Below are 21,750 nucleotides of genomic sequence, written 5' to 3'. Positions count from 1 at the left end.
CCAACATACCTACATTTTCAGGTTTTATCTAGGCAAACACCAGTAGTGTTTCCCTTTATGGTTTCTTTTTATTCTTTTATTTTTTTGAGTACGTCCAAGAGACCTAAATATAGAGGGACAAAATTTTTATTAAATGGCTGTAGAGTCTGTTGAATTCCCATATTGACAGCACATGCTTCCCTTCCATTGGGTAGAAACAAGCCATGTCGTGAATTATAAAGTAAGTTTGAGGGCCAGTTTCCTGTTGCTTGCACTGGTTACCAAAATTGCTAATTCTCTTTAACCTATTTTGAGAGAGTTTTGTTCTTGATTTTAATGCCAATATATCGATTAGTGGTTTAGCTCACTTCTCTCACCTGTTTGTATGTTCCTCCTTCAAACCACCCACCCACCCTTCCTTCCTTCCTTCCTTCCTTCCTTCCTTCCTTCCTTCCTCCCTCCCTCCCTCCCTCCCTCCCTCCCTCCCTCCCTCCCTCCCTCCCTCCCTCCCTCCAGTCAGCAACCCTGAATTACCCTGATTTATTCCATCCTGATCTCTATGTCTCTTCACAGCCTACTTCTCCTTCAAGGTTTTACTCCTATTTCCATTCGGCTTCTTCTAACCGACAAAAGGCAAAATGTTCAAATCAAAATTAAGCTTAAGAAGTAAAAGAAAAAATGAAATACTTTTAGTAAATCCAAGTAGTACGTATTGGTGAATTAAACTCTTGTCATATTTGACATATTTGTGTTATACATAAATGTATATGTTAATGTCTTTGGGATTTACCTTTACATAGAGCTCAGTTAGACAAAATTCATTGAGAATGAAAGGAGACTAGGATCCTGTCATTGTATCAAACAGCACAAAGTATAGCTTTATAAGATTTCTTCTCAACTTTTTTTTTTAAAGATTTTATTTGTTTATGTGACAGAGAGAAGGAGAGAGCATAAGCAGGAGGAGTGGGAGAGGGAGAAGCAGGGGAGCCTGATGCAGGGCTCGATCCCAGGACCTGAGATCATGACCTGAGCCGAAGTCAGACAGACGGTTAACTGACTGAGCCACCCAGGCGCCCCTCAGTTTTTATTTGTTTGGAATCTCAGTTGCTTATTTGTCAGGATTGGAAAACTGATCGTATTTTTCCTCCTCCCTTCCCTCTGTCCTCTTTTCTGCCTCTCTTACCCTTCTCTACAGTAACTTTTCCTTCCCAGACAGACACTTTTTAACCTGTGAATCATTGTTTTGTTGTTAAGGATGGTCCAGACTAGCATTTCATTGGATTGAGTAGCATAAATACCGTATATGGTTTTTAAGTTTCCTAGAGCACTGTTACTGAGTTATGTGTAAGTCACTTCCCCAGCCCCCCTCTCCTGCTGATATTTGTCTCCTGAGGATCTCTCTTATTGTTGTAACTTCTTATGTATTCTCCTTGGTGCCTTCTTTGCACTCTCTAAAACATTTCACATTATTGCCAGAGTGATTATATTATTCCTTGGTTTAAAATCATACTCTGTCTCTCCAGTTTCATTCCAGATGAAGTCTGAACTTGTTAGCCTGACATATGAAGTCCTTCTGGAAAGTGTTGCCCTGTCTCTTGGACTCTTTTAGTACTGGTCCCCTAACTTCTAGTACAACAAAATGCCTTGAAGTTCTTCTAATACAACTTGCTGTTGTTGACCTCTGTGCCCTTGAAAATATTTTTTCTTCTGCCTAGAATGTTCTCCCCTTCCTCCATTTCTGTAACTTACCTGACTTTGCTTATCCTTTTCGACTTAGCCCATGTTACCTCATCTGGTAAGTTTTCCCTGACTGTTTAGTTTGCAGTGGGCCCACTTCCCCTGAGTCTGAATCTGATGTTTTTATATGTGTTTCCACAATACCCCCATGGCTACTTGTGTATTACAGAACACATAATATGGTCATCCTTTGTTTATTTTCTGATGACTCCATTATAGTATGGGCTGCTTACGAGCTTGTAAAGTGACTTTCATATTTTTATTTCCAGTGCTGGGACAGTATCTGGCACATGATAGCTATTCATTATGTGGTTTTTTTTGAATGAATGAGTGGTGTTACAACAGTGATATTTTGTTGTTTTTTTCTGCATGATGTTTTTGTAATTTATAAGTCATATTATCACGATTTTTTTTGTATAGAACCTGATTCAGAAGATATAAACCTAAATGGCTGAATTTCACCTCTAGTTAATGCTTGATTCTGTGAAAAATGATGGGTTCTCCTTCCTCCACCTCAGTATGGTAATTGTCAGCTAGAATTTAGATTAACTACTGACACATCTCTTCAAGTCCTTGAAATTTGCACAAACTGTACATTCGTTTAGGGCTTTCATTCTCTGTGGAGTTCGCTCGGGACTGGTTGCTAGGCAACTAGGTCTAGATGCTACATGTAATATGCACCAGCTGATGTTGCTTTTTTATTCTTATTAAATGAAATGGCTTCTCATTTTATTACCATGTCAGAGACATCTGTATGGAGGGTGGCAGCTGATGTGCATAGTTTGACACTTTCTGTACGAAGTAACCTTGTGATCTGTGTTTCAAGCATATTGAATTGTCTTTTTCGGGTGTCTAAATGTAATGTTTTTCTTTTTACCTTCCTTTTGCTTAGTTCAAAATAGGAAAGAGTGCTATTTGATTTGAAAGGTTCTAATGATAATCTTGTTATGAGAAAGTAATCATCATTGGTTTGCATGACCCATATAGTTTAGATGTTACCTAGAGGAGATAGACATTAGGTGGTTGAGACTGAGATCATTGCTAGGTCTCATTTTGTTTGGTGCCTCTAATAATCAAAGAAGAATGATGAACAGTATTTTAATTAAAGTTGTCAATAAAACTAATTTGGGAGGTGATACAAATACCTGTAAAAATTAAAGTAGCAATACAAAGAGAGTCTCAAATCATTTTTACAGGACTTAGACACTCAGAAGAGAATTAGTGTAACACTTTGCCATCCCACTAAGCTAGGATATTGCTTAACAGTATGTATTATTCTGAGGGATGTAGAAGTGATGTGTCCAGATTTTCTTAGTTCTCTAGTTAAAAGTTAAATTAAGCACAGAGAAACACTTTGCTTCAATGTCTTATGGAAATACAAGCTTATTTTTTTTTTTTATCATTTGTAGTGTCCATCCCTTCATCAGTAACTGAGTGCCAATTATGTGCTTGGAATAAAAAAATAAGACCCAGTTTCTCTTCTCAAGGGATTTATAGTTTTGACTTCATTTGAGAGGCACTTAAACATGGTACAAAATTTATAAACCTTTCTAATAGAATTAAACACAAAATACATGATTTTATTATTTGAACTGTGTTTCTCATGAAATTATTTCCTTCAACAGTGGGGTCATGACTTAGTTGTTTCGGATTCCATACTCCTCGCACAGTACAGTGGTTCCCAGTGGGTACTCACATTGGACTGAACTTTACTCTCACTTGGGGGATGATGGTGTCACTAATGAAGAAGGAGTATAAAGGAAGACTAAGGGATTAGAGAATGAATATGGTTGCGGAGATTCCAGGTTCAGTAGTTTCAGACATTTTAAACTTGTGGTGCTTGTCGAACATATTGGGGGAATGTTTCGTAAATAGCTGAATACAGACCACAGTTTAAGAGTGAGGTTTATACCAGAGAGAGACATTTGCTAATCATCGCTGTTTAGGTGGTGGCTAAAATCAGGGCCACGTAGGGAGAGAGTATAGAGTGACAAGGGGACATGGCCCTGAATAAAACTCATACATAGAACATCAGTGTTTAAATAACTTGTGAGGGGCAGTGATGAAGGTAGGAGATAAAAAGAGAAACCAGTAAAAAGCGGGGAGGAATTTTGAATGAAACAGGAACACAACAAAGGATAATGGGATCAAAGATGCTAAGGGAAAGATTTCAAACAGGAATGGTAAACACCATCAAATGCCACAGGAAAGTCAGGTTAGAACTACATCGTGTCAGTTGGATTAGGCATGTGGGAGCCATTGGTGGCTTAACCACGACATTGTAATGGTACTGATGAGCAATTAAGAGATGAGGAATTAAGCTGTGGAAATACAGGGAGTATAGGCCAGGCTCAAGAGCAGGGGAAAAAAAGAGGCTGATATGTGTGAGTTTCATAGTTGAAGAAAGTGTTGTATTTTTTCCTTCAGGTTAAGGGAAAAATGAGGTCAATGGGACTAAAAGGAAATAATTGAAGGGGCAGGCTTTTAGAAGCGGTGTAGGAGGAGATGGAACCAAGAAATCACACTGACTAGAGTTTACAATGTACTTTCCAACCTGGGTTTTTATAGTTCGTACTCAGACCATCCCATCCCGTGAGACCATCCCATGATGGATGGTCCTTTATTACTATTATCCCTATTTTTTTTTTTTAAAGATTTTATTTTTAAGAAAGCCCTATGCCCAGTATGGGGCTTGAGTTCACAACCCTGAGATCAAGAGTCACATGCTCCACCAACTGAGCCAGCCATGCGCCCCTCATTATCCCTATTTTAAAGTTTGGTGATGGAGGCTCAAGAGGTTCATGTTAAGAAAACCTGATTTTTCCGGTGTTTTCTTTTTCAGGGTCTATATTTCTCTTCCCTCAAAAGAAATGAATGAGTTATTTCATAAGACTACAAGTTTTTCAAAAGTGATACCAAGAACTCCTCTATTGGAAGAACTAAACTTGCTTACTTACAAAAAAAGTTATATTTCCCAATGTCAGAGCAAATTTGTGTAAATCATCATATCGACTTTCCTCAAAGCACCTGTCATTAGATGTGTCATCTAATGGGTCATATCTCGTTGAGTCTTTACTGTCATCCTCCTCTATCACGTCATTTTCTAGGGTGAACTGTATAGTGTACTGATTTTTAAATTTGGACAGATATAAAGGTCTTGGGCTATGTTTCTGCAAATATAGAAGTTTATTGTAAATAAATATCTTTGCTACCCTAATTTTAGTACCCATGGGATAATATTTATAAAATGGTATTAGACTATCAAGGGCATATGTTTAAGATTATTTTTATTATGTCACTTAAAAATATGTAAGTATAAACAGGTGAGACTAGAGAGGAAAACTTGCAGCTCACATGTGATAACTTTAGTTGTGTGATCAAAAATTTTTTTTTTCCCTTAAAAACAACACCTTTCCTCACAGTGTATATATCTTCCTCCTTCCTCAAGACGTGAAATGAATGGGGCCAGAGTATAATAGATCACTTTAATAGTTGCTCTTATTTAATGTTTTATCCTGAAAGAATAATTTTAAAAACATGTATTTATTATGCATTCTCCTAATTTTGTTAGCATGTTTCAACCCAACAATGAAATAGAAATCAAAGAAGGATAAAATAAGCTAGCAAAGCAAAGTACTGCCTATAGAAAATACTTGGACTGCATCACATGGATTAACTGGTAATGCAGCCTGAATTTGTAAACAGATGTTTCTATTAACCTTTATTTTAAAATCATTTAAAGTAATGAAAGCAGCTTCCTTCATTTGGTATTATTACAGACTCCTTTGGTAAATTTGTTTCCTAATGCAGTACATTTGGTTAATATGTACCCATTTCTATGTACTTCTCTAAAGTTCTTGCTGCCACAGATTTTATATCAAATGCAATCTCTGTAAGAGACTTTTCCCAATATCCATAGTGGTGCAGTTTTCTGTGTTTCTTTTTGAATTAGTTCTCATTCTGAAATCAGAAAATTGTGTGGGCATTTATGTGCTAGAAAAACGTTTAGTGCATAGGGACTTCTACCAATTCAGGGCTGAAATGAAAGCCTCCTTAATGTGGTCCACATGCTTTAGTTGTTTGTCAGCTCTTTCTCATCACCTGTTCAGCCTCTAGTGCTACTTTGAACTATTTATTTACTTTCCTGCATGCGGCAACACAAGCTTTTATAGTACAGTGATTATTGTGAAGGTGTTCTGGGTGCCTTGTAAGATACTAATAAATTAGAAAGTATTTTCTTTTCCATTATTTATTGTCTTTGAATTATTCTTTTACACCTCTCTGTGGAGAATGTTCATGCCTTCTTAGAAATCTACTCTGTATGGAAAACGTTCATGCCTTCTTAGAAATGTACAAAAAGCATTTGTGAAAATCAACCTGTTGTGTTATGGGCACTATAAAAGGACACTCTGATTCTATTCAAAGGAACTAATAGATGTGGTCCGTTAAAAAGTTTATATTCTGACAAGGCAAGAAGACCATTTTATAGGCACACGTCTCCCTACACACACGCCTCCACCCAAAGCCGTACTGGAAGAATTGCTGCAGCTTAACCAAGGAAAGTAAATAGAGATGGGAAGTCGTATTTGTGAGGGGCGGAAATCTGTATGTGGATCATGTTACAAATTTAATGCCATTTAAATGGTTTTTGATAAAACTTTTAGGCACACTAAAATTTGGCAGAATGGAAGAAATGAACCCTGCCTTACTAATAAAACCACTGCTAGGCTTTTGTTGCAATCTCTCTAATTTTATGTAATTATAAATAAAGTGGTTAAACTTTAAAAAAAATTCTTTTTCCTTTAATGTGTCATAACTAAGTATCAAATTTATTTCCATGGTTCTGATTTCAAGTGGCTGTATAATGCTCAGTTGAAGATGTGTCTGTTTTTACTTAACCATTCATTCCCATTTTGTTGGGTATTTATGGGTGTGTCTGTGTTTGTTTTTTGGTTGAATAAACCTGTGAAGAAAAACTAAAGAATGTTAGCAGTTTCCGTATGGCCAGATGAAGTAAATTGGGAGAAGAAATGTCATATTGACTTCATAATGAAGGAATTTAACATAGATGTTTTCTAGCAGACGGAAATAAGAACAAAGAGCAGTCGTGAATAGTTTTGAAGAAACAAGAGAACTCATTAGTCTAAGGGTGTCATGTTGCCCAGGCGAGAAAGTGGCAGAGTGGAACCAGTTGACTTGAAAAAGACAGAATTCAAGAAACATTTGAAGACTTTTAAAATTTTATTAATGCATCTAGATTAGAACCTTCTGTTGTAGGCATATCAAATTACCACAAATTTAGTAGATTAAAACAACACTCGTTTTTTATCATACATCATCTATAGGTTAGAAATCTGACATGGGTCTCATCGAGATAAAATCAAGATGTCAGCAGGGCTATCTATGATCCTTACTGGAGATTCTGGGGAAGAATTTGCTTCCAGGCTTATTCATAGTGTTGGATAAATTGGGTTCCTTAGAGCTGTGGGACTGAGGTCCTTGTTTCCTTGCTGGTTGTCAGTCAGGGTCCTGTGTTTGCCCCCAGAGGCTGCCCACATTCCCTAGGCTTTCCAGGAGCCCCTGGAGGTCTCTTTCTGGTCTTTGCATGTGGATTCTGTCACAGAGCCAGCAACCACACATTAAGTCCTTCTTAGGCTTCAAACGAACTCTTTACTTCTGCTGCTGCTGTATCTTTCTGCTTCCGTCCTAAGAAAAGCCAAACCTCATGTGATTAGATTGGCCCACATAGATATCCAGGATAGTCTCCCCATCTCAAGGTCTTTAACCTTAATTACATCTGCATAGTCTCTTTTGCCATGTAATCTAACATATTCACAGGTTCCAGGGATTAGAGTGAGAACGTCTTTGGAAGGCATTGATCTGCCTATTACAGTGAGGGAGTTCTTTTGTGGAGGTGGGGGGGGGTTGAAGACAGCTTTTGCGTCAGTTTTCATCGGTTTTACAAGTAAACCACTGCTCTTAAATTATATAGAAGACTAAATTTCCCTGGGGATTTTTAGATAGGTTAATTCACTTTGCTAGCTTAACATGTTTTAAAGTGGAAAAAAGGGTTAACAGATGATTTACAGAAACATAAATATATATGAAATAAAAATAAATTTACAGAAACACAAATTAGTTACTGATTTTCTTTTTAATGATATATTTCCTGTCTCTTTGACTGGCTGGCTTTGTAGCCTGGCAAGCAAATATGTCCCCTTTGTTTAGAGTAGACTTTGTAATGAGATTGTGCATAGTGGCTGTGACTCATGGAGATACTTTGGTGTGAGAGCTATTTGGTAAATACATGGCCATAAACCTTTTTGCGTTCTGAGAGCTTGTTTTTTTTTTTTCCCCAAATTCCAAAATCACAGATTTATTTTAAAGATCACAGTTGACAGCGTAGTTTGTTCTTTAAAAAGTAGTATAACTTTTCATTTTATGTATACATCTGGAGTGTTTCTTTAATTTGATTTTATAATTCAGTCTTATTTTAAACACTGAAGAAAAACTGAATAGAAGCCTGTATCTGACATATTTTAAGGGAACTTCTCAGTGCAAGACATAGTGCTAGGTTCTAAGGATACATATTTACTTCTGTTCTTATAGGGCTTAATGTTGATCAGAAAACAGTTAAAGAATTTTAACTAAAATAATTACAATAAATCATAATGATTGTTAGCAGAGTAGAGTAACGGATTCTGTGGGAGTACATAGTGTCATGGAAATAAGCCTTGCAGAGTATTCTTGCAGCTTATCTATAACTAGAGGTTTTAGGTTTCTGTTAACCATCTGACTCCATAGTTCCTTAGGGATTTCTGAATTGTGAATGCTGGTAATCTTCCTGGAAAGCAAAATTTTGATTACTTATGCTTTTCAAGTAGTTTTATTATCTGCATTTATTAAGTTTCCTATTCTTCACTTAGTGGGTTTCTTTAAAACATTGATTGTCCTCCAGTTAAGTAATAAAATTATTTTACACTGTGTTAGGCATAAAGTGCTAACAAAGTACAAAATGATGATGATGCTATGTGAAATAACTTTCTTAAAAAGACCGAGAAAGCATTGTGGTAGCAACTGTAATATATTAGCAGCTGAAAAGTAATTTGTTTAGTGCTGTACTTTCTGTAATGATGGAAGTATTCTGTACCAGTGCTGGTCCATCCCGTTTTATTTACAAAACAAAATTTGATAAACTGGAGTGAGGAAAAACAGACTGCTGAGACTCACTAGAGGTTTAATGCCCTCTCAGTTGTTTTATAACTACCATTTAGAAAGTAGTTCCATAGAAGATAATACAAAGTGAATAAAAAAACTTTTTTAAAAATTTTATTATGTGATGTTAATCACCGTACATTACATCATTAGTTTTTGATGTAGTGTTCCGTGATTCATTGTTTGTGTATAACACCCAGTGCTCCATTTTAATTGAGCTAACTTGGTCTGTGACATACTGCATACATACAGTCTAAAGGAGGCTTCTGAGGACATCCATCAAATGAGTCTAAGAGCATGTCTTCTCAGATCTTCTAGAGGTCTGCTCCTAACCACCTGGTATAAAGCTCCTCCCCCCAGTGCTTTACGATATCATCCTAGTCTTTTTTCTTCACAGAAACGTCACTAGCTGAAATGATCATTTCTATTTGTTTGTTTAATGTTTATTTGTCTGCAGCATAAGCTCCGTGAGAGCAAGAAATTTGTCTACTTTGTTTACTGTTATCTTTCCATCACAGTAAACACTTGAATGAGTGAATCAATGGGAGAAAATACTTTCAGGTTTTAAAATTTTACCTCTCGTTTAGTTTTTTAAAGCTACTGTTAAAAAAAATTCAACTGAATAAATTTTAAAGAACTTACTGGCTTTTTTCAGTGATTCGTGAATTGGGCAGCATCCAATCCAACAGACAGAAACGAGCTTCGAGAAGCTCTATATCTATACTAGATAAAACGAGGCTTGATTATTGCAAGGTCACTTTCCTTTAGGGCATGGCAGGCATCTATCAGGCAGATTACCTAACTAGTGCTAATTAGGTGATTCCTGACTGGTTTAAGATTCCGTTTCTGGGAGAGCTGAAACTGTAATTAAGTCTTAGTTTCCTGTTGTGGGGCTTAGTGTAAGTGACTCCATTTTGGGCCTGTTGTCTTATTTTTAACACTACTAAATGTTGAGACTGAATGAGATAGTAGTTGAGACAAAAAGCTGGTGGCTTTTTTTTTTTTTTTTTAAAGATTTTATTTATTCATGAGAGACAGAGAGAGAGAGAGAAGCAGAGGGAGAAGCAGGCTCCCAAGGAGCAGGGAGCCCGATGCGGGACTCGATCCCAGGACCCCGGGATCATGACCTGAGCCGAAGGCAGACGCTTAACCATCTGAGCCACCCAGGCGCCCAAAAAAGCTGGTGGCTTTTCTCTCATTTCCAAGGAAGAATTCTGGTAAAGACTCTTCCTTTGCAGAAATTCAGGGCTGATTTTGTCCTTTGGGGATTTGGGACTCTCATGAAATCAGGAACTAATCATGGAGGACTGAGAGTACTTTCTGTTCCTCAAGTGACCTCAGAAGAGGAACCCCTTTTTTCTCCCCAATAAATTCAGATTTTGAAAATGTCTATTTAAAAAATGAAACAAAATGAAACCAAAACTATTATGTACCTTTCTATTTTTATCTATGAAATGAAAGCTTTAAACTTTATGAACTAGTATAAATGGCTATTCAAAACCAAGGAAGTGTATAGGGAAAGCATGTGACTTCTGGACTGAGACTTTTAGTTTAAGTCTTCATTAGCTGTCCCCTTCATCTCATCTTTCTCCAGTTCCTCCCAGAACCCTCCATGCCTTGTGTCCCTGGTTCTCAATTGTTATTAGGAAACAAATGTGAGGGGTAACCTTAGAATGCCATAAACTTTTGACAGCCAACCTCAGAAGCATTCTACACTCTGCAAATTATTTGTGAGGGAATGGGAAGATATCCATCTTCTCATTTAATGTATTAATTTAATGTATTTATTTAATGTGTTAATTCTGCTGGACGTTGGAACTTTATTCCATGGTCCTCCCATCCCTCAGTTTTTCATTACCACTCTCTTAGGCAGCCTTTCTTTATTGTAATCATTTGACTATTCTAGGTCAACACCAAATCAGAAGAGCTTCTCTTTAGGGGGTCATTATACTACCAGAATATACACTAAGAATGTAAAGGAATATAAAAAATTTACTTATGAAAATAGATCGTTGGGGGCTTTAGATGTGTATATTGAGGGGTGCCTGGGTGGCTCAGTCGGTTAAGCCTCTGACTCTTGATTTTGGCTCAGGTCATGATCTCAGGGTTATGAGATCGAGCCCCACATCAGGCTCCGTGCTCAGTGTGTGGAGTCTGCTTGAGATTCTCTCTCTCTCCCCCTCTCCCTCTGTCCCTCACCCATGCTTAAAAAATGTGTATATTGAAAATACCTGTATAGGGCTATAGTTTGTATCTTATAAGGCTATATGTGTATTACTTTTTAAATCAGTTTTATTGAGGTATAATTTATATACAGTGAAATGCACTCATTTTAAGGGTATAGTCTTTAGGGTATAATGACTTTTGACTTTTGTAAGGTAGAGATATTTTTGATAGAGAAATGAGATGCAGCTTTCAGCTGTTTTGCAGTTAATTGGATTATTGCAGCTTAGAAATTGGAATAAATAGGAAAATACGGAAAGATGAAGCCAACCTAAATTAAAGTAGAAGTTGTTTTGTGTATAGTTCTTACCCAGTTTAGGAACCCGTATGATCCTGATTTTTATTGGATATGTGAGTCTCTTGGAATCATAGAGATTCTCTCAGTTGTAGAGAAATATAGATCATTACACTGTGTATTGTCTGCTGGTAGTTTTTTTGGGGAGTTTTTTAAATGTACAATTGAGTAAACTTCATGCTTGTGGAAAAATAATTTATGTTCAATTTATACAGAATTTTATTGATTGTGTTCTCATTTGGAATAACTGCAGGGAAAATCACCTGGGCTAACACAAGTTGGATACCATTTACTAGGGATTTAGCTTGTAAAACGAAACTCATTTCAATTTCAGTGGTGACAGCTGTTGAGTGAATTTTCCTTTGATCGCCTTCACAGCAGGAAATGTTATATTGTAACTTCATCTTCCTTGATATCTTACCCACCTAGCAAATCCAAACTACAGGGACTGTGTTTTCTAAATATCTGAATAGCCTAGCTTATGTGGGCAGACTATTTTTTTTCAACGTCCAAAGTGGGTAAAATTGTGATTGCAAAAGTGGATATATGGGTGATACACAGAACCTTTGTTTCCTCTTCCCTGAGATTGTTTTCCATTTGTGCCATGATCACACCTGGCTTTATGTGAAAAGGTTGTATTGGAACTTGGTATGCTTTTATAGAATGATGTAGGAGATTATAGTTCATTTTGAAAGATGCATTAGCTTACTTCTTAATGGTTCAAATAAATATGTTTCCTTGATGCAGAGATCAGTTTTGATTACTTGTGATACATTCTTCACTGCTTTTTTATTTTATACCAGTTTTTAAGATAGGATAAACTATAGGCTGCCAGACAGAAGGAAGTAAACAGTGTTAACCTCTTTAGGTTCAAGAGTACTGGGAACCGCTTGACAAAGAAAGGAAATCTGTTTTATATGCTGTTTTTTTCTGACCCTCGGAGTCTTCATCTGTTGTTGGGGAAGGAGGGCAGAGAGACATTCCCTGAGGACGGGAGAGGAGTTCTCTCCAGTCTGGCCCAGGGTTCTGCCGTCATCCATAGTTCTGTCCCACCTATCATGCGTGGCTTCTACAAATGAGAGGAGAATGCACAATTATAATTAGGTGTGGAAGTGGGCAGGCAGCCCCCAAAGCTCCCAAATAGAAATGTGTCACAGCTTTTTGTTAGTGTTGTTATTCTTCCCCAAGGTAACGTTTCAGGTTACCTCCAGACTAATCAGAATTCAAGATTGCCTTCCTAATATTATAGGTGGCAAACTGTGGCTGAAGTTTAAAAACCTGATTCCTAAGTGAAATGGGAGAACAAACGTTTGCAATAGACTTGAGGCGCTTCCATTAGTGGACCCAATTGCAGTTTATATTCTGCTTATGATGAGCAGAGACCAATCTTAACTTGAAGTCACGGTAAGTCAGTTGGGTATTATACAGGTATGCCTAGTCCCCAGGAGAATCATTTGATTGCCTCATGTTGTTATGCCCTCCTCCTCACTGTGTCACAGTACTATCCAGTAAAACCATGAGGGCCACATGAACCAAATGTAAGCTTCATGTGTAATTTTATGTATATATGTATGTATTTATGTATTTATTGGGGAGGGCAGAGAGAGAGAGGGAGAGAGAGAGAGAATCTTAAGCAGGCTCCAGGCCCAGTGTGGAGCCTGACACAGGGCCCAATTTCAGGACCATGAGAGCATGACCTGAGCTGAAATCAAGAGTTGGATGCTTAAGCGGCTGAACCACCTAGGCACTCCCAAATTTTAAAAATACCTAAGTGAAATTAATTTTAATAATATCTTACTTAACTCATATCCAAAATACCATTTCAACATGTAATTAATATGAAAAGTTTTTAATGAAATGTTTTACATTATTTTTTCATACTAAGTCTTTGAAACCCGTGCATACTTTATGTTTATTGAACCTCTTAATTCAGACTAAGCTACATTTCAAGTGCTTAGTAGTCACATTTGGCAAATGTGTAGCTCTACAAGATTGGATTCCATTGAAATCTCCATTGTTCAAGGTTGAATTTTTACACTTTGAAAACTTTCTAAGAGTGTAAATGTAGACAAAACTTTCCAGATCGTGAGGTTATTCAAGGGCATCTAAATTCTCCTACTTTGGGCGCCTGGGTGGCTCAGTCATTAAGCGTCTGCCTTTGGCTCAGGTCATGGTCCCAGGGTCCTGGGATCAAGCCCCGCATCGGTTCCCTGCTCTGCAAGAAGCCTGCTTCTCCCTCTCCCACTCCCCCTGCTTGTGTTCCCTCTCTCGCTGTGTCTCTCTCTGTCAAATAAATAAAATCTTTAAAAAATAAAATAAATTCTCCTACTTCAAGATTGAATATTTTATATGATAGTATAAAGAAGGTAGGAGAGAAGTGTATTTTCTTCCAATATTCAAGAGAAGAAACTGGTGAATGTTAAGAATAGAGAAAAACCAGTAACCAAAATGTTTAAATCTAATAAATTTAGGCCTGGATGATCGTGACAATAATAACAATTTGAGTGAAAAATGTTTTGATATCTATCTCATTTGATCCTCACAAAAGCCCTTTTAAAAAGGTACTTTTGTGATCCCTTTTATGATCTCTGTTTACCAGTGAGGAAACAAAGAGAATAAAAGGTGTTTACCACGTCACACAGATAGTGAGTGTATGCAAGCCCATGACTAGTGGATTCTGAAACCTGTGATCTTCATCACTCTACTCTGCTTCCTCCCTTATTATTCTGTTCTGCCTGCATGTTTGGCTTCGACAAATTGGACCTGGAAAATGTATGCAAATGCAGAGGAGCTGGAGCTAATTCCTAAAGCGTTGTAACTATTCTGTGACTCCTTGTTTACTCCCTCAAGTTTTCATGCCTGGTCAGAAAAGGAGAAAATGATTGGAGAAGTGATCACCCAGGAAAAGCTGACTTTTGACCTCTCATTTTGTCAGTTATGCCCTGTGGCATTTATGTTTCAGTAGTGGAGCTTGTGAATACCACTTTGGAGCCAAGGTGTGATGATCCGTCTTTTTCTAATGATCAACACCACAGCATGAAAAGACTTTTTTTTTTTTCTTTCTTAACCAGCTAATCTTGTAGTGAGACTCACAAATCCACTTTCATGTAATTTCTTTTTGTTTTCAGCTCTCAGTTTCAGCACTCAAAAACAGTTGCCCGTTGAGTATTTAAGTGCTCATAATGATATTTGTGGTGCATTGAACAGGACTTAAATTTCTGTTGTTTCTGCCTTTCAGTTGTGATTCACAGATCAGATGTATGCAGATGTATCTGTTTCAGATTTATCTATATGTATGTCCACTGTATTTTTATTCTGTAAATTAGATGTTGTGTAGTAGTGTTTTGCGAAAACTCCAGTTCTATGTTGATGTGATTAATTATACCTTCCTGTCTCAGTTATCCCTCCACCACACCCCCCACCATTGGATTCATTGAATTTGATTTAAAATAGGATCATTTTAAATTTGGTTGCATAAATATGTATTATGGATATTTTGAAAGGCTTACTTTTCAACTTTTCAGGTTTTAATTTATTTGAAACTGTTAGCTTTATAATTTTCTATTTACTCTGATTTTTATCTGTATTGGAAAACTGACTGTGCTTACCTCTTACCGTTTAATGCACAAGGTAATATGGGGAGGAAGTTCCTCAAATGTGACTGAGTTTTATTTAAGTTGCAGGTAGGGTGCCTGGGTGGCTCAGTTGGTTAAGCATTTGACTCTTGATTTGAGCTCAGGTCATGATCTAAGGGTCATGGTATTGAGCCCCACATCAAGCTTATGCTCAGCGTGGAGTCTGCTTGTCCCTCTCCCTGTCTCCCTCCCTCTCTCTCTCTCTCTCTCTCTCTCTCTCTCTCTCTCTCTCTCTCTCTCCCCCCCTTAAATAAATAAATAAATAGAATCTTAAAAGTTGCATGTAAATTTATTGAACAAATGATACAATAAGAAGATGCTTTTGTATATTTTGTGTACCATTAGTTCTCTTATTGTAGAGATGAGGTAACACCATCACCTCAAACCAAACAAAGAAATAAGGACAGTCACTGAATTACTTTTGTGTAAGCAAGGGGTTTGTTATACACAATTGTAAAATTCTCTTTTCTTAGAAAAACACTAATTTGTGAGTGTCTAGGTTTTTAAAGGCTTAAACTTGACAAAGCCTCGAATTTTCTTTACAACGGTGATTTAGCACTATGTTATTAGAAACAGAGATAAGATTTAAAGTTTGCTTTTCATTGTAATGGTTATTGTTCAGAGACCTACATTATAGGACCTACCTACCCAATTTCAGGTTTTTTTTCCTGCTTTGCCTCTGCTTGTCTTTTCTACCGCATGACCCAACTTCTTCATCTATAAACTATGTTTTAGAAATTTCCTTGGCTTTACTTATCTCTTTCTGCTTGCCCATCTGATAGGGCTCATCCTCCAGATCCTGAGAAAAATAGACTTTCTTTGTAGTCCAAAATGCCACCTCCTTATCACATGCTTGCTTTTAAAACCCTCCAAGAACCTTAATAAATTCACATCACATACATCTATGAACTTGGTCAAAATTTAAGGATGGTTTAATGCATATAAAATGTTAAACTGCATGCAAATGGTAAAAATACTAAAACGACTAGGCCTTTGCCTTTTCTGTGGTCATGACATCCTACTTCTAAGCCTCCAAACTCAAATTATTATTTTTTTTAAAGATTTTATTTATTTGTCAGAGAGAGCACGAGAGCGAGCAGCACAAGCAGGGGGAGAGGCAGGCAGAGGGAGAAGCAGGCTCCGTGCTGAGCAAGGAGCCTGAATTGGGACTCGATCCCAGGACCCTGGGATCATGACCTGAGCCCAAGGCAGATGCTTAACCGACTGAGCCACCCAGGTGCCCCTCAAATTATTTTCTGACTATAATCTCCTGCTCTTCCACTTACTCTGCAGTCTCTCATTCTCACGATTGTCTTCCTCTCATCTCAGCCTTCCCTCCTGGTCGCTCAGGTTTGTGTTTCCAACGCACAGAACTCTGTCAGTGCCATTTCATTGCTCAAGAAGCTTTACTGCTGCACACTGCTTATTTCTCTTCCTACCCTTCTTTTACAAGAGACCTGTTTTCTGCAGGCTTCAGGAACGTCTGTTTTGAGCGTGTTGTGGCACTCATCACATTGTACTTACTAGATCATCGCTGGATCCTTTACTACTTTTTGACTCTTTCTCAGTCACAGAAATCCTTAATAAATGATTGAGTGGCTAAAGGGACTCTTAAAAGTTTTGGTTTTTTTTTTTTGTTTTGTTTTGAGTTTTTGTTTCGTTTTTGGTAATTAGAATTCGATGAGGACAACGACTGGGATGTGGAAGAAGTCTGTTATAGAGAGTCTGATAAAAACTAAACTTTGTCATTGGGTTTTATCCGTTCACGTGGTTCTGCTGGGTAGTGAAGTTTATTTTGCAAGTATAGTGTAGTAATTGTTACATTTCAGGAGAAATGCACTATATCCTTACACAACTGAATGTGTTCAGATAGTGTTCTAATGTAATTGAATACTCATTGAATCACATCTTTATTGTTTTCACTACTGGCTTTTTGGTAACTTGAGAAAACTGTAACATTTCACCCTTAGTGTCTTTCATTTGATACTGTAGAAAATAAAAGATAAATTATACATGGAAGATGCAGGGAAATCACTGTAATTCCTACTCCCTTACCACCAAGAATTAAGTCAAATCTTGATTTTTCAAGATTCTCTGATCAGAAGTTCTTCTTTATATTTCACAAAATAGTTATTAGTGACATAATTTGAATTTTGTGGCCTGTTAAAATGTTTTGGTTGGCTGTATTAAAAAAATGGTATTTGTGGTACATCTTAATTTATTCTTTTATGAAAGCTTAGAAACAGGAAAGCTTTCACGCCTACTTAATCCCTTTTGTTGAAAATTGTACATAAGTGACAGTGAGTGTTTCTCACAATAAAGCCATGATTATTTAAAATAGAAAATTTTCTGCTGGGTTTGCATGTGTGTGCGTGCACGCACCTCAAACCAATTGGAAATTGTTTTTGTTGTTAAAAATTACTGTTCCTGTGTTTCCCCAATACATTGATTAAAAAATGTTCATAAAATTGATCTGTATTTTTAAATCATGAAAATAATATATTTTGACAGTTCATTATTTGTATTTTTGTTCATTCGTGTAGCAGCTGCATTCATTTGGAAGTAGGATGATAGAAAGCTGACATGAGCATTGAATGTGGTAGAAAGGTGCCTCACCTTTCCTGGGTACCTCTTAGGAGTCTCATTTAGTAATGTCCCTTGACACCTCAAGTAAAAGCCAAAGATCCAGTTTCATGAGCTAATGTGAATTGTTCTTAAGGATTTTTATTTGTTACGGTGGCATTATTTGTTTCTCTTTCTTCTTTCTTTGCCTTCCGTTCTCCACCTGTTTCCACTCCTTTACTTCAGCCTGTCACCCTTTCTTGCCTGTACTATTGCAATATTCTTCTGACTGACTTGCTCTTGCCTGGTCCCTACCCTTTTTAGTGATTCTCCACACTGCTTGCTTTCTCAAGTGTAAATACTTACGTAAATTCTTGCCTAAAATCTTTTCATAATTCTTTATTGCCTACATGGTGTTGGATACAATGCTTCTCGTGATTTGCCGTCTTTGTATTGTATCTGAGAATTCCTGCCACCTCAGTTTCATCTATCCACTTCTAGTTCAAACATGTATTAAATAGCTGTGATGTACCAACTCCCTAACTGAGACATAGGTTGCCCCTTCTGGTCATGAGTGAGCAGAGGAGAAATCTCAGTCCTAATTCTGATGCTTAACATCTTCATTTGCATTATTTTTCCTCCCATGGGTTTCATGCTTGCCCTTACTGGGTTGGCTGGTGGCCATCTCTCTATTAATAATATTTTTAGAAGTATGATTATCTATATACAGTTTCCTCATATTCTGTCTGTAGTCATTTATATCCTACAGTAGGCCTTTGCATTAATCATTGCTGCCATTCTCTTTTAACTTCCCCCCGCCTTGGAATTTAGCTCTTTTGCATAACCCATCAAAGTATCGAGGGACAGGCATTTTATAGTGCCATTCAGGCAAGTGTATGTGTCCTCTTAATGTCTTCTCTGTGTACTTAGTGTCCTGCAATAATCTGGACCAAGAAAACCTTTCCTGTGCTTTGTATATCATTTGGCTCTGTGTACTCAATAACTACACTCATGTTTGTACATCCTGTTACTATTTATAGAGGACATTTGTATTTGTTAAAATTTTTGAACAATACTTTAGATGATTGTGATCAATCTGTAGCCTGAGAAGCTGGGTCAGCAGAGTGGCCTAGTCCTTCACAGCGGTGATGGCTCCTCCACAGGATCCTGCTGCCTCGTTTCCCGTCCTGTCTTTTTTCTACTTCCTGGCCAAGACTGCAGTTGCTCTGTGGACGGGGATATGATTTACCGATTTTCGTTAGCACTTTGAATGTATCGTTTCATTTCTCCAGCATTTCTATCAGTCAGGCAGGGCTGGCATCATTAATTCCAGTTTACAAATGAGGCTAGTGCAAATCAGGACAGGTAAATGACTTGCCTCAGTTTGCTAAACCAGTGATTCAAAAACAAAAACAAGAACGGCTCTTCAGATTCTAGCCTACTGCTATTTTCATTGTTTCATGCTGCCTCTTTGCTCTACTGTAAGATGTTTTTGTTCTAGGGATTCCACTGAAACAACTCTCTGGTTAGATTCTGTATTAAAATGCAAAATACTTACACTAAATGACAACTGTTGGCTTAATTTAGCATGAGTTTTGAATGCCATGCTGCTACTATGATAAACAGAATGGATGGAATCCAGTGATACATTAATTGTCAGAAATATGTCAGAAGTATGTAAAGGGCAAAATAAAAGCAAAGGCAAGAAGATGTGTTTTGGGGCGTAGGATCATTCTGTACTACTCTTTGGCGTTCTGTTCATCATGCTCTCAGAGTAATTCTCAGGCCATTCTTAGCCCATGGAGGGAGGACTCTCGGGAGGGAAAAATCTACATTTTGAACAATCTCCTAACCAGTGGCTGCAGCATCCCAAGATACACTCTAGTTTTGCCTCATAATTCATACCCATTGTTTAATCAGCAGATGGACTGATTGCAAGAACTGTAGCCTTTCTACAGAGCATTTTGAGTGTGTGTATTGTTCAGCAAGAATCTGTACTGAGCAGGTATTAAGCAGAGAGTCTGGAATTCTTTATGATTGTAATGATGCTTTACTCCAGAATTTTCCTTTAGTTGTGGATCTGCATAAACCTTGGTTTGATTGTGGTTTTCCGTGTAGTCTAGCAGCTGTTGTTTGTTATGTCATACCTGAGTGTCTGCATCTGAATCAGGGTTGATGGAGTTGGGCATTGTGTCAAGGAACTGATAATTTACAATGGTAGATGGCTTTAGATAGTATATACCACCTTGTATTTCCTAATTTGTAAATAATGCGGGAAGTGTATTGCAGGGAAGAGGATGGCATGGTAGAGTGAAGCAACAGGGAAGGGAGAATTAAAAGTTTGAGTTCCTACTGCACTGCTGACTTGCTTTCTGATCTAACAAGTTTCTAACTCCTCTGAGCCCCTATTTCCTCATTTGTCAAATGTAAAATAAAAACACTCTCTCAGGGTTCTCATGAGGATGTAACTAGAGGATATAGATAAGGACTCTTTACGATTGTAAAGTGCTATTCAGATATTACTTGTTTAAATAAACAGTGATTACCATATATCAGGTCCTTGAACAGAAATCAGTTCAGGGGTGGCTGGGTGGCGCACTTGGTTAAGCGTCGGACTCTTCATTTTTGCTCAGGTCATGATCTCAGGGTCATGAGATCCAGCCCTGAGTCGGGCTCTGTGCTCAGGGCAGAGTCTGCTTGAGATTCACTTTCTCCTTCTGCCTCTCCCCTGTGTGCACATGTGCTCGCTCTCTCCCAAATAATCTTTTTAAAAATAATTTTTTATTGTTATGTTAATCACCATACATTACATCATTAGTTTTTGATGTAGTGTTCCATGATTCATTGTTTGTGCGTAACACCCAGTGCTCCACGCAGAATGTGCCCTCTTTAATACCCATCACCAGGCTAACCCATCCCCCCACCCCACCTCCCCTCTAGAACCCTCAGTTTGTTTTTCAGAGTCTATCGTCTCTAATGGTTTGTCTCCCCCTCTCCCAAATAATCTTAAAAAAGAAAAAGAAATTATTTCAGTTTAGACTTCCTATCAACACTGCAAAACAGGCATTATTGTCTCCATTTGACAGATAAGGAACTTGGGATATAGAGAGTCTGCAGAACTTGCTGAAGGACCTATGCTAGGAAGTGATGGTTCCTCATTTAAGCTCCAGTTTATTTTTTGCTGTGCTGCCATGCTGTTAATAAGGGATCAGTAGTAGAGATTTGAACTTTAACAACAGTTTGTATTATGCTTCTAAGAAATGGAATGTTACACTGGGAATCAGGAGATCCAGACAGTCACTATATTTTTGTATTATTTTGGGGTAAGTTATTTAAATATATTCTATTAAATACCTCTAAAACACTTGGCTGTGTTTCTGCTAAGATTTATATGTAAAATGTCTTACTGTGATTTTAATCTGTATCAGAATATATTTCCTTTGAAGTGATTAAAATATATTATACAAATCCTATTTTAATATTTTCTTCTTTTTATTTTAGTCATTCTTACACTGGTCAAGATTACAGCACACAGAAGAATGCTGGGAAGATTTCTTTAGACCAGATTGATTCGGTAAGCATTGCATCCTTTTTTTTTTTTTTTTTTAAAGATTTTATTATTTATTTTGACAGAGAGAGAGAGAGAGACAGCGAAACAGCGAGAGAGGGAACACAAGCAGGGGGAGCGGGAGCGGGAGAGGGAGAAGCAGGCTTCCCGCCGAGCAGGGAGCCCGATGCGGGGCTCGATCCCAGGACCCTGGGATCATGACCTGAGCCGAAGGCAGACGCTTAACGACTGAGCCACCCAGGTGCCCCGCATTGCATCCTTTTAATAAAACTTAGACCTTTGTCAATGAGGAAGCACAGAGTTTTCTTCAGAGATTATTTTAGGGTGAGAAGATGGGAGAGGTTGTCACTTCATTGCTTGCCAACCATTTTTAAAGGAGATCCTATGTGCTATTGCTATACGTATTTATTTATTTATTTTTTTAAGTCATAGGAAAACCAAACTTAATCAGAAAATTATTTGTATTCTGATAAACAGATTTTTTTTTTTTAAAGATTTTATTTATTTGACAGAGAGAGACACAGCGAGAGAGGGAA

At 37.5% G+C, this 21,750-nt stretch overlaps 1 protein-coding gene across 1 annotated transcript in view; it reads left to right on the top strand.

The window, feature by feature from the left end:
• Positions 1-21,750, top strand: part of PRIM2 (DNA primase subunit 2) — a 304,959-nt gene that overhangs the window by 185,903 nt on the left and 97,306 nt on the right. The window contains 1 exon segment of the mRNA XM_035728717.1: positions 21,148-21,220. Coding sequence (XP_035584610.1) covers positions 21,148-21,220 — 73 coding nt within the window.

Source organism: Zalophus californianus, chromosome 7 (genome assembly GCF_009762305.2).
Source record: "Zalophus californianus isolate mZalCal1 chromosome 7, mZalCal1.pri.v2, whole genome shotgun sequence".
NCBI classification, from domain to species: Eukaryota; Metazoa; Chordata; class Mammalia; order Carnivora; family Otariidae; genus Zalophus; species Zalophus californianus.
The sequence above is the reverse complement of the archived record's forward strand: the minus strand, read 5'-3'. Positions and strand labels throughout refer to the sequence as shown.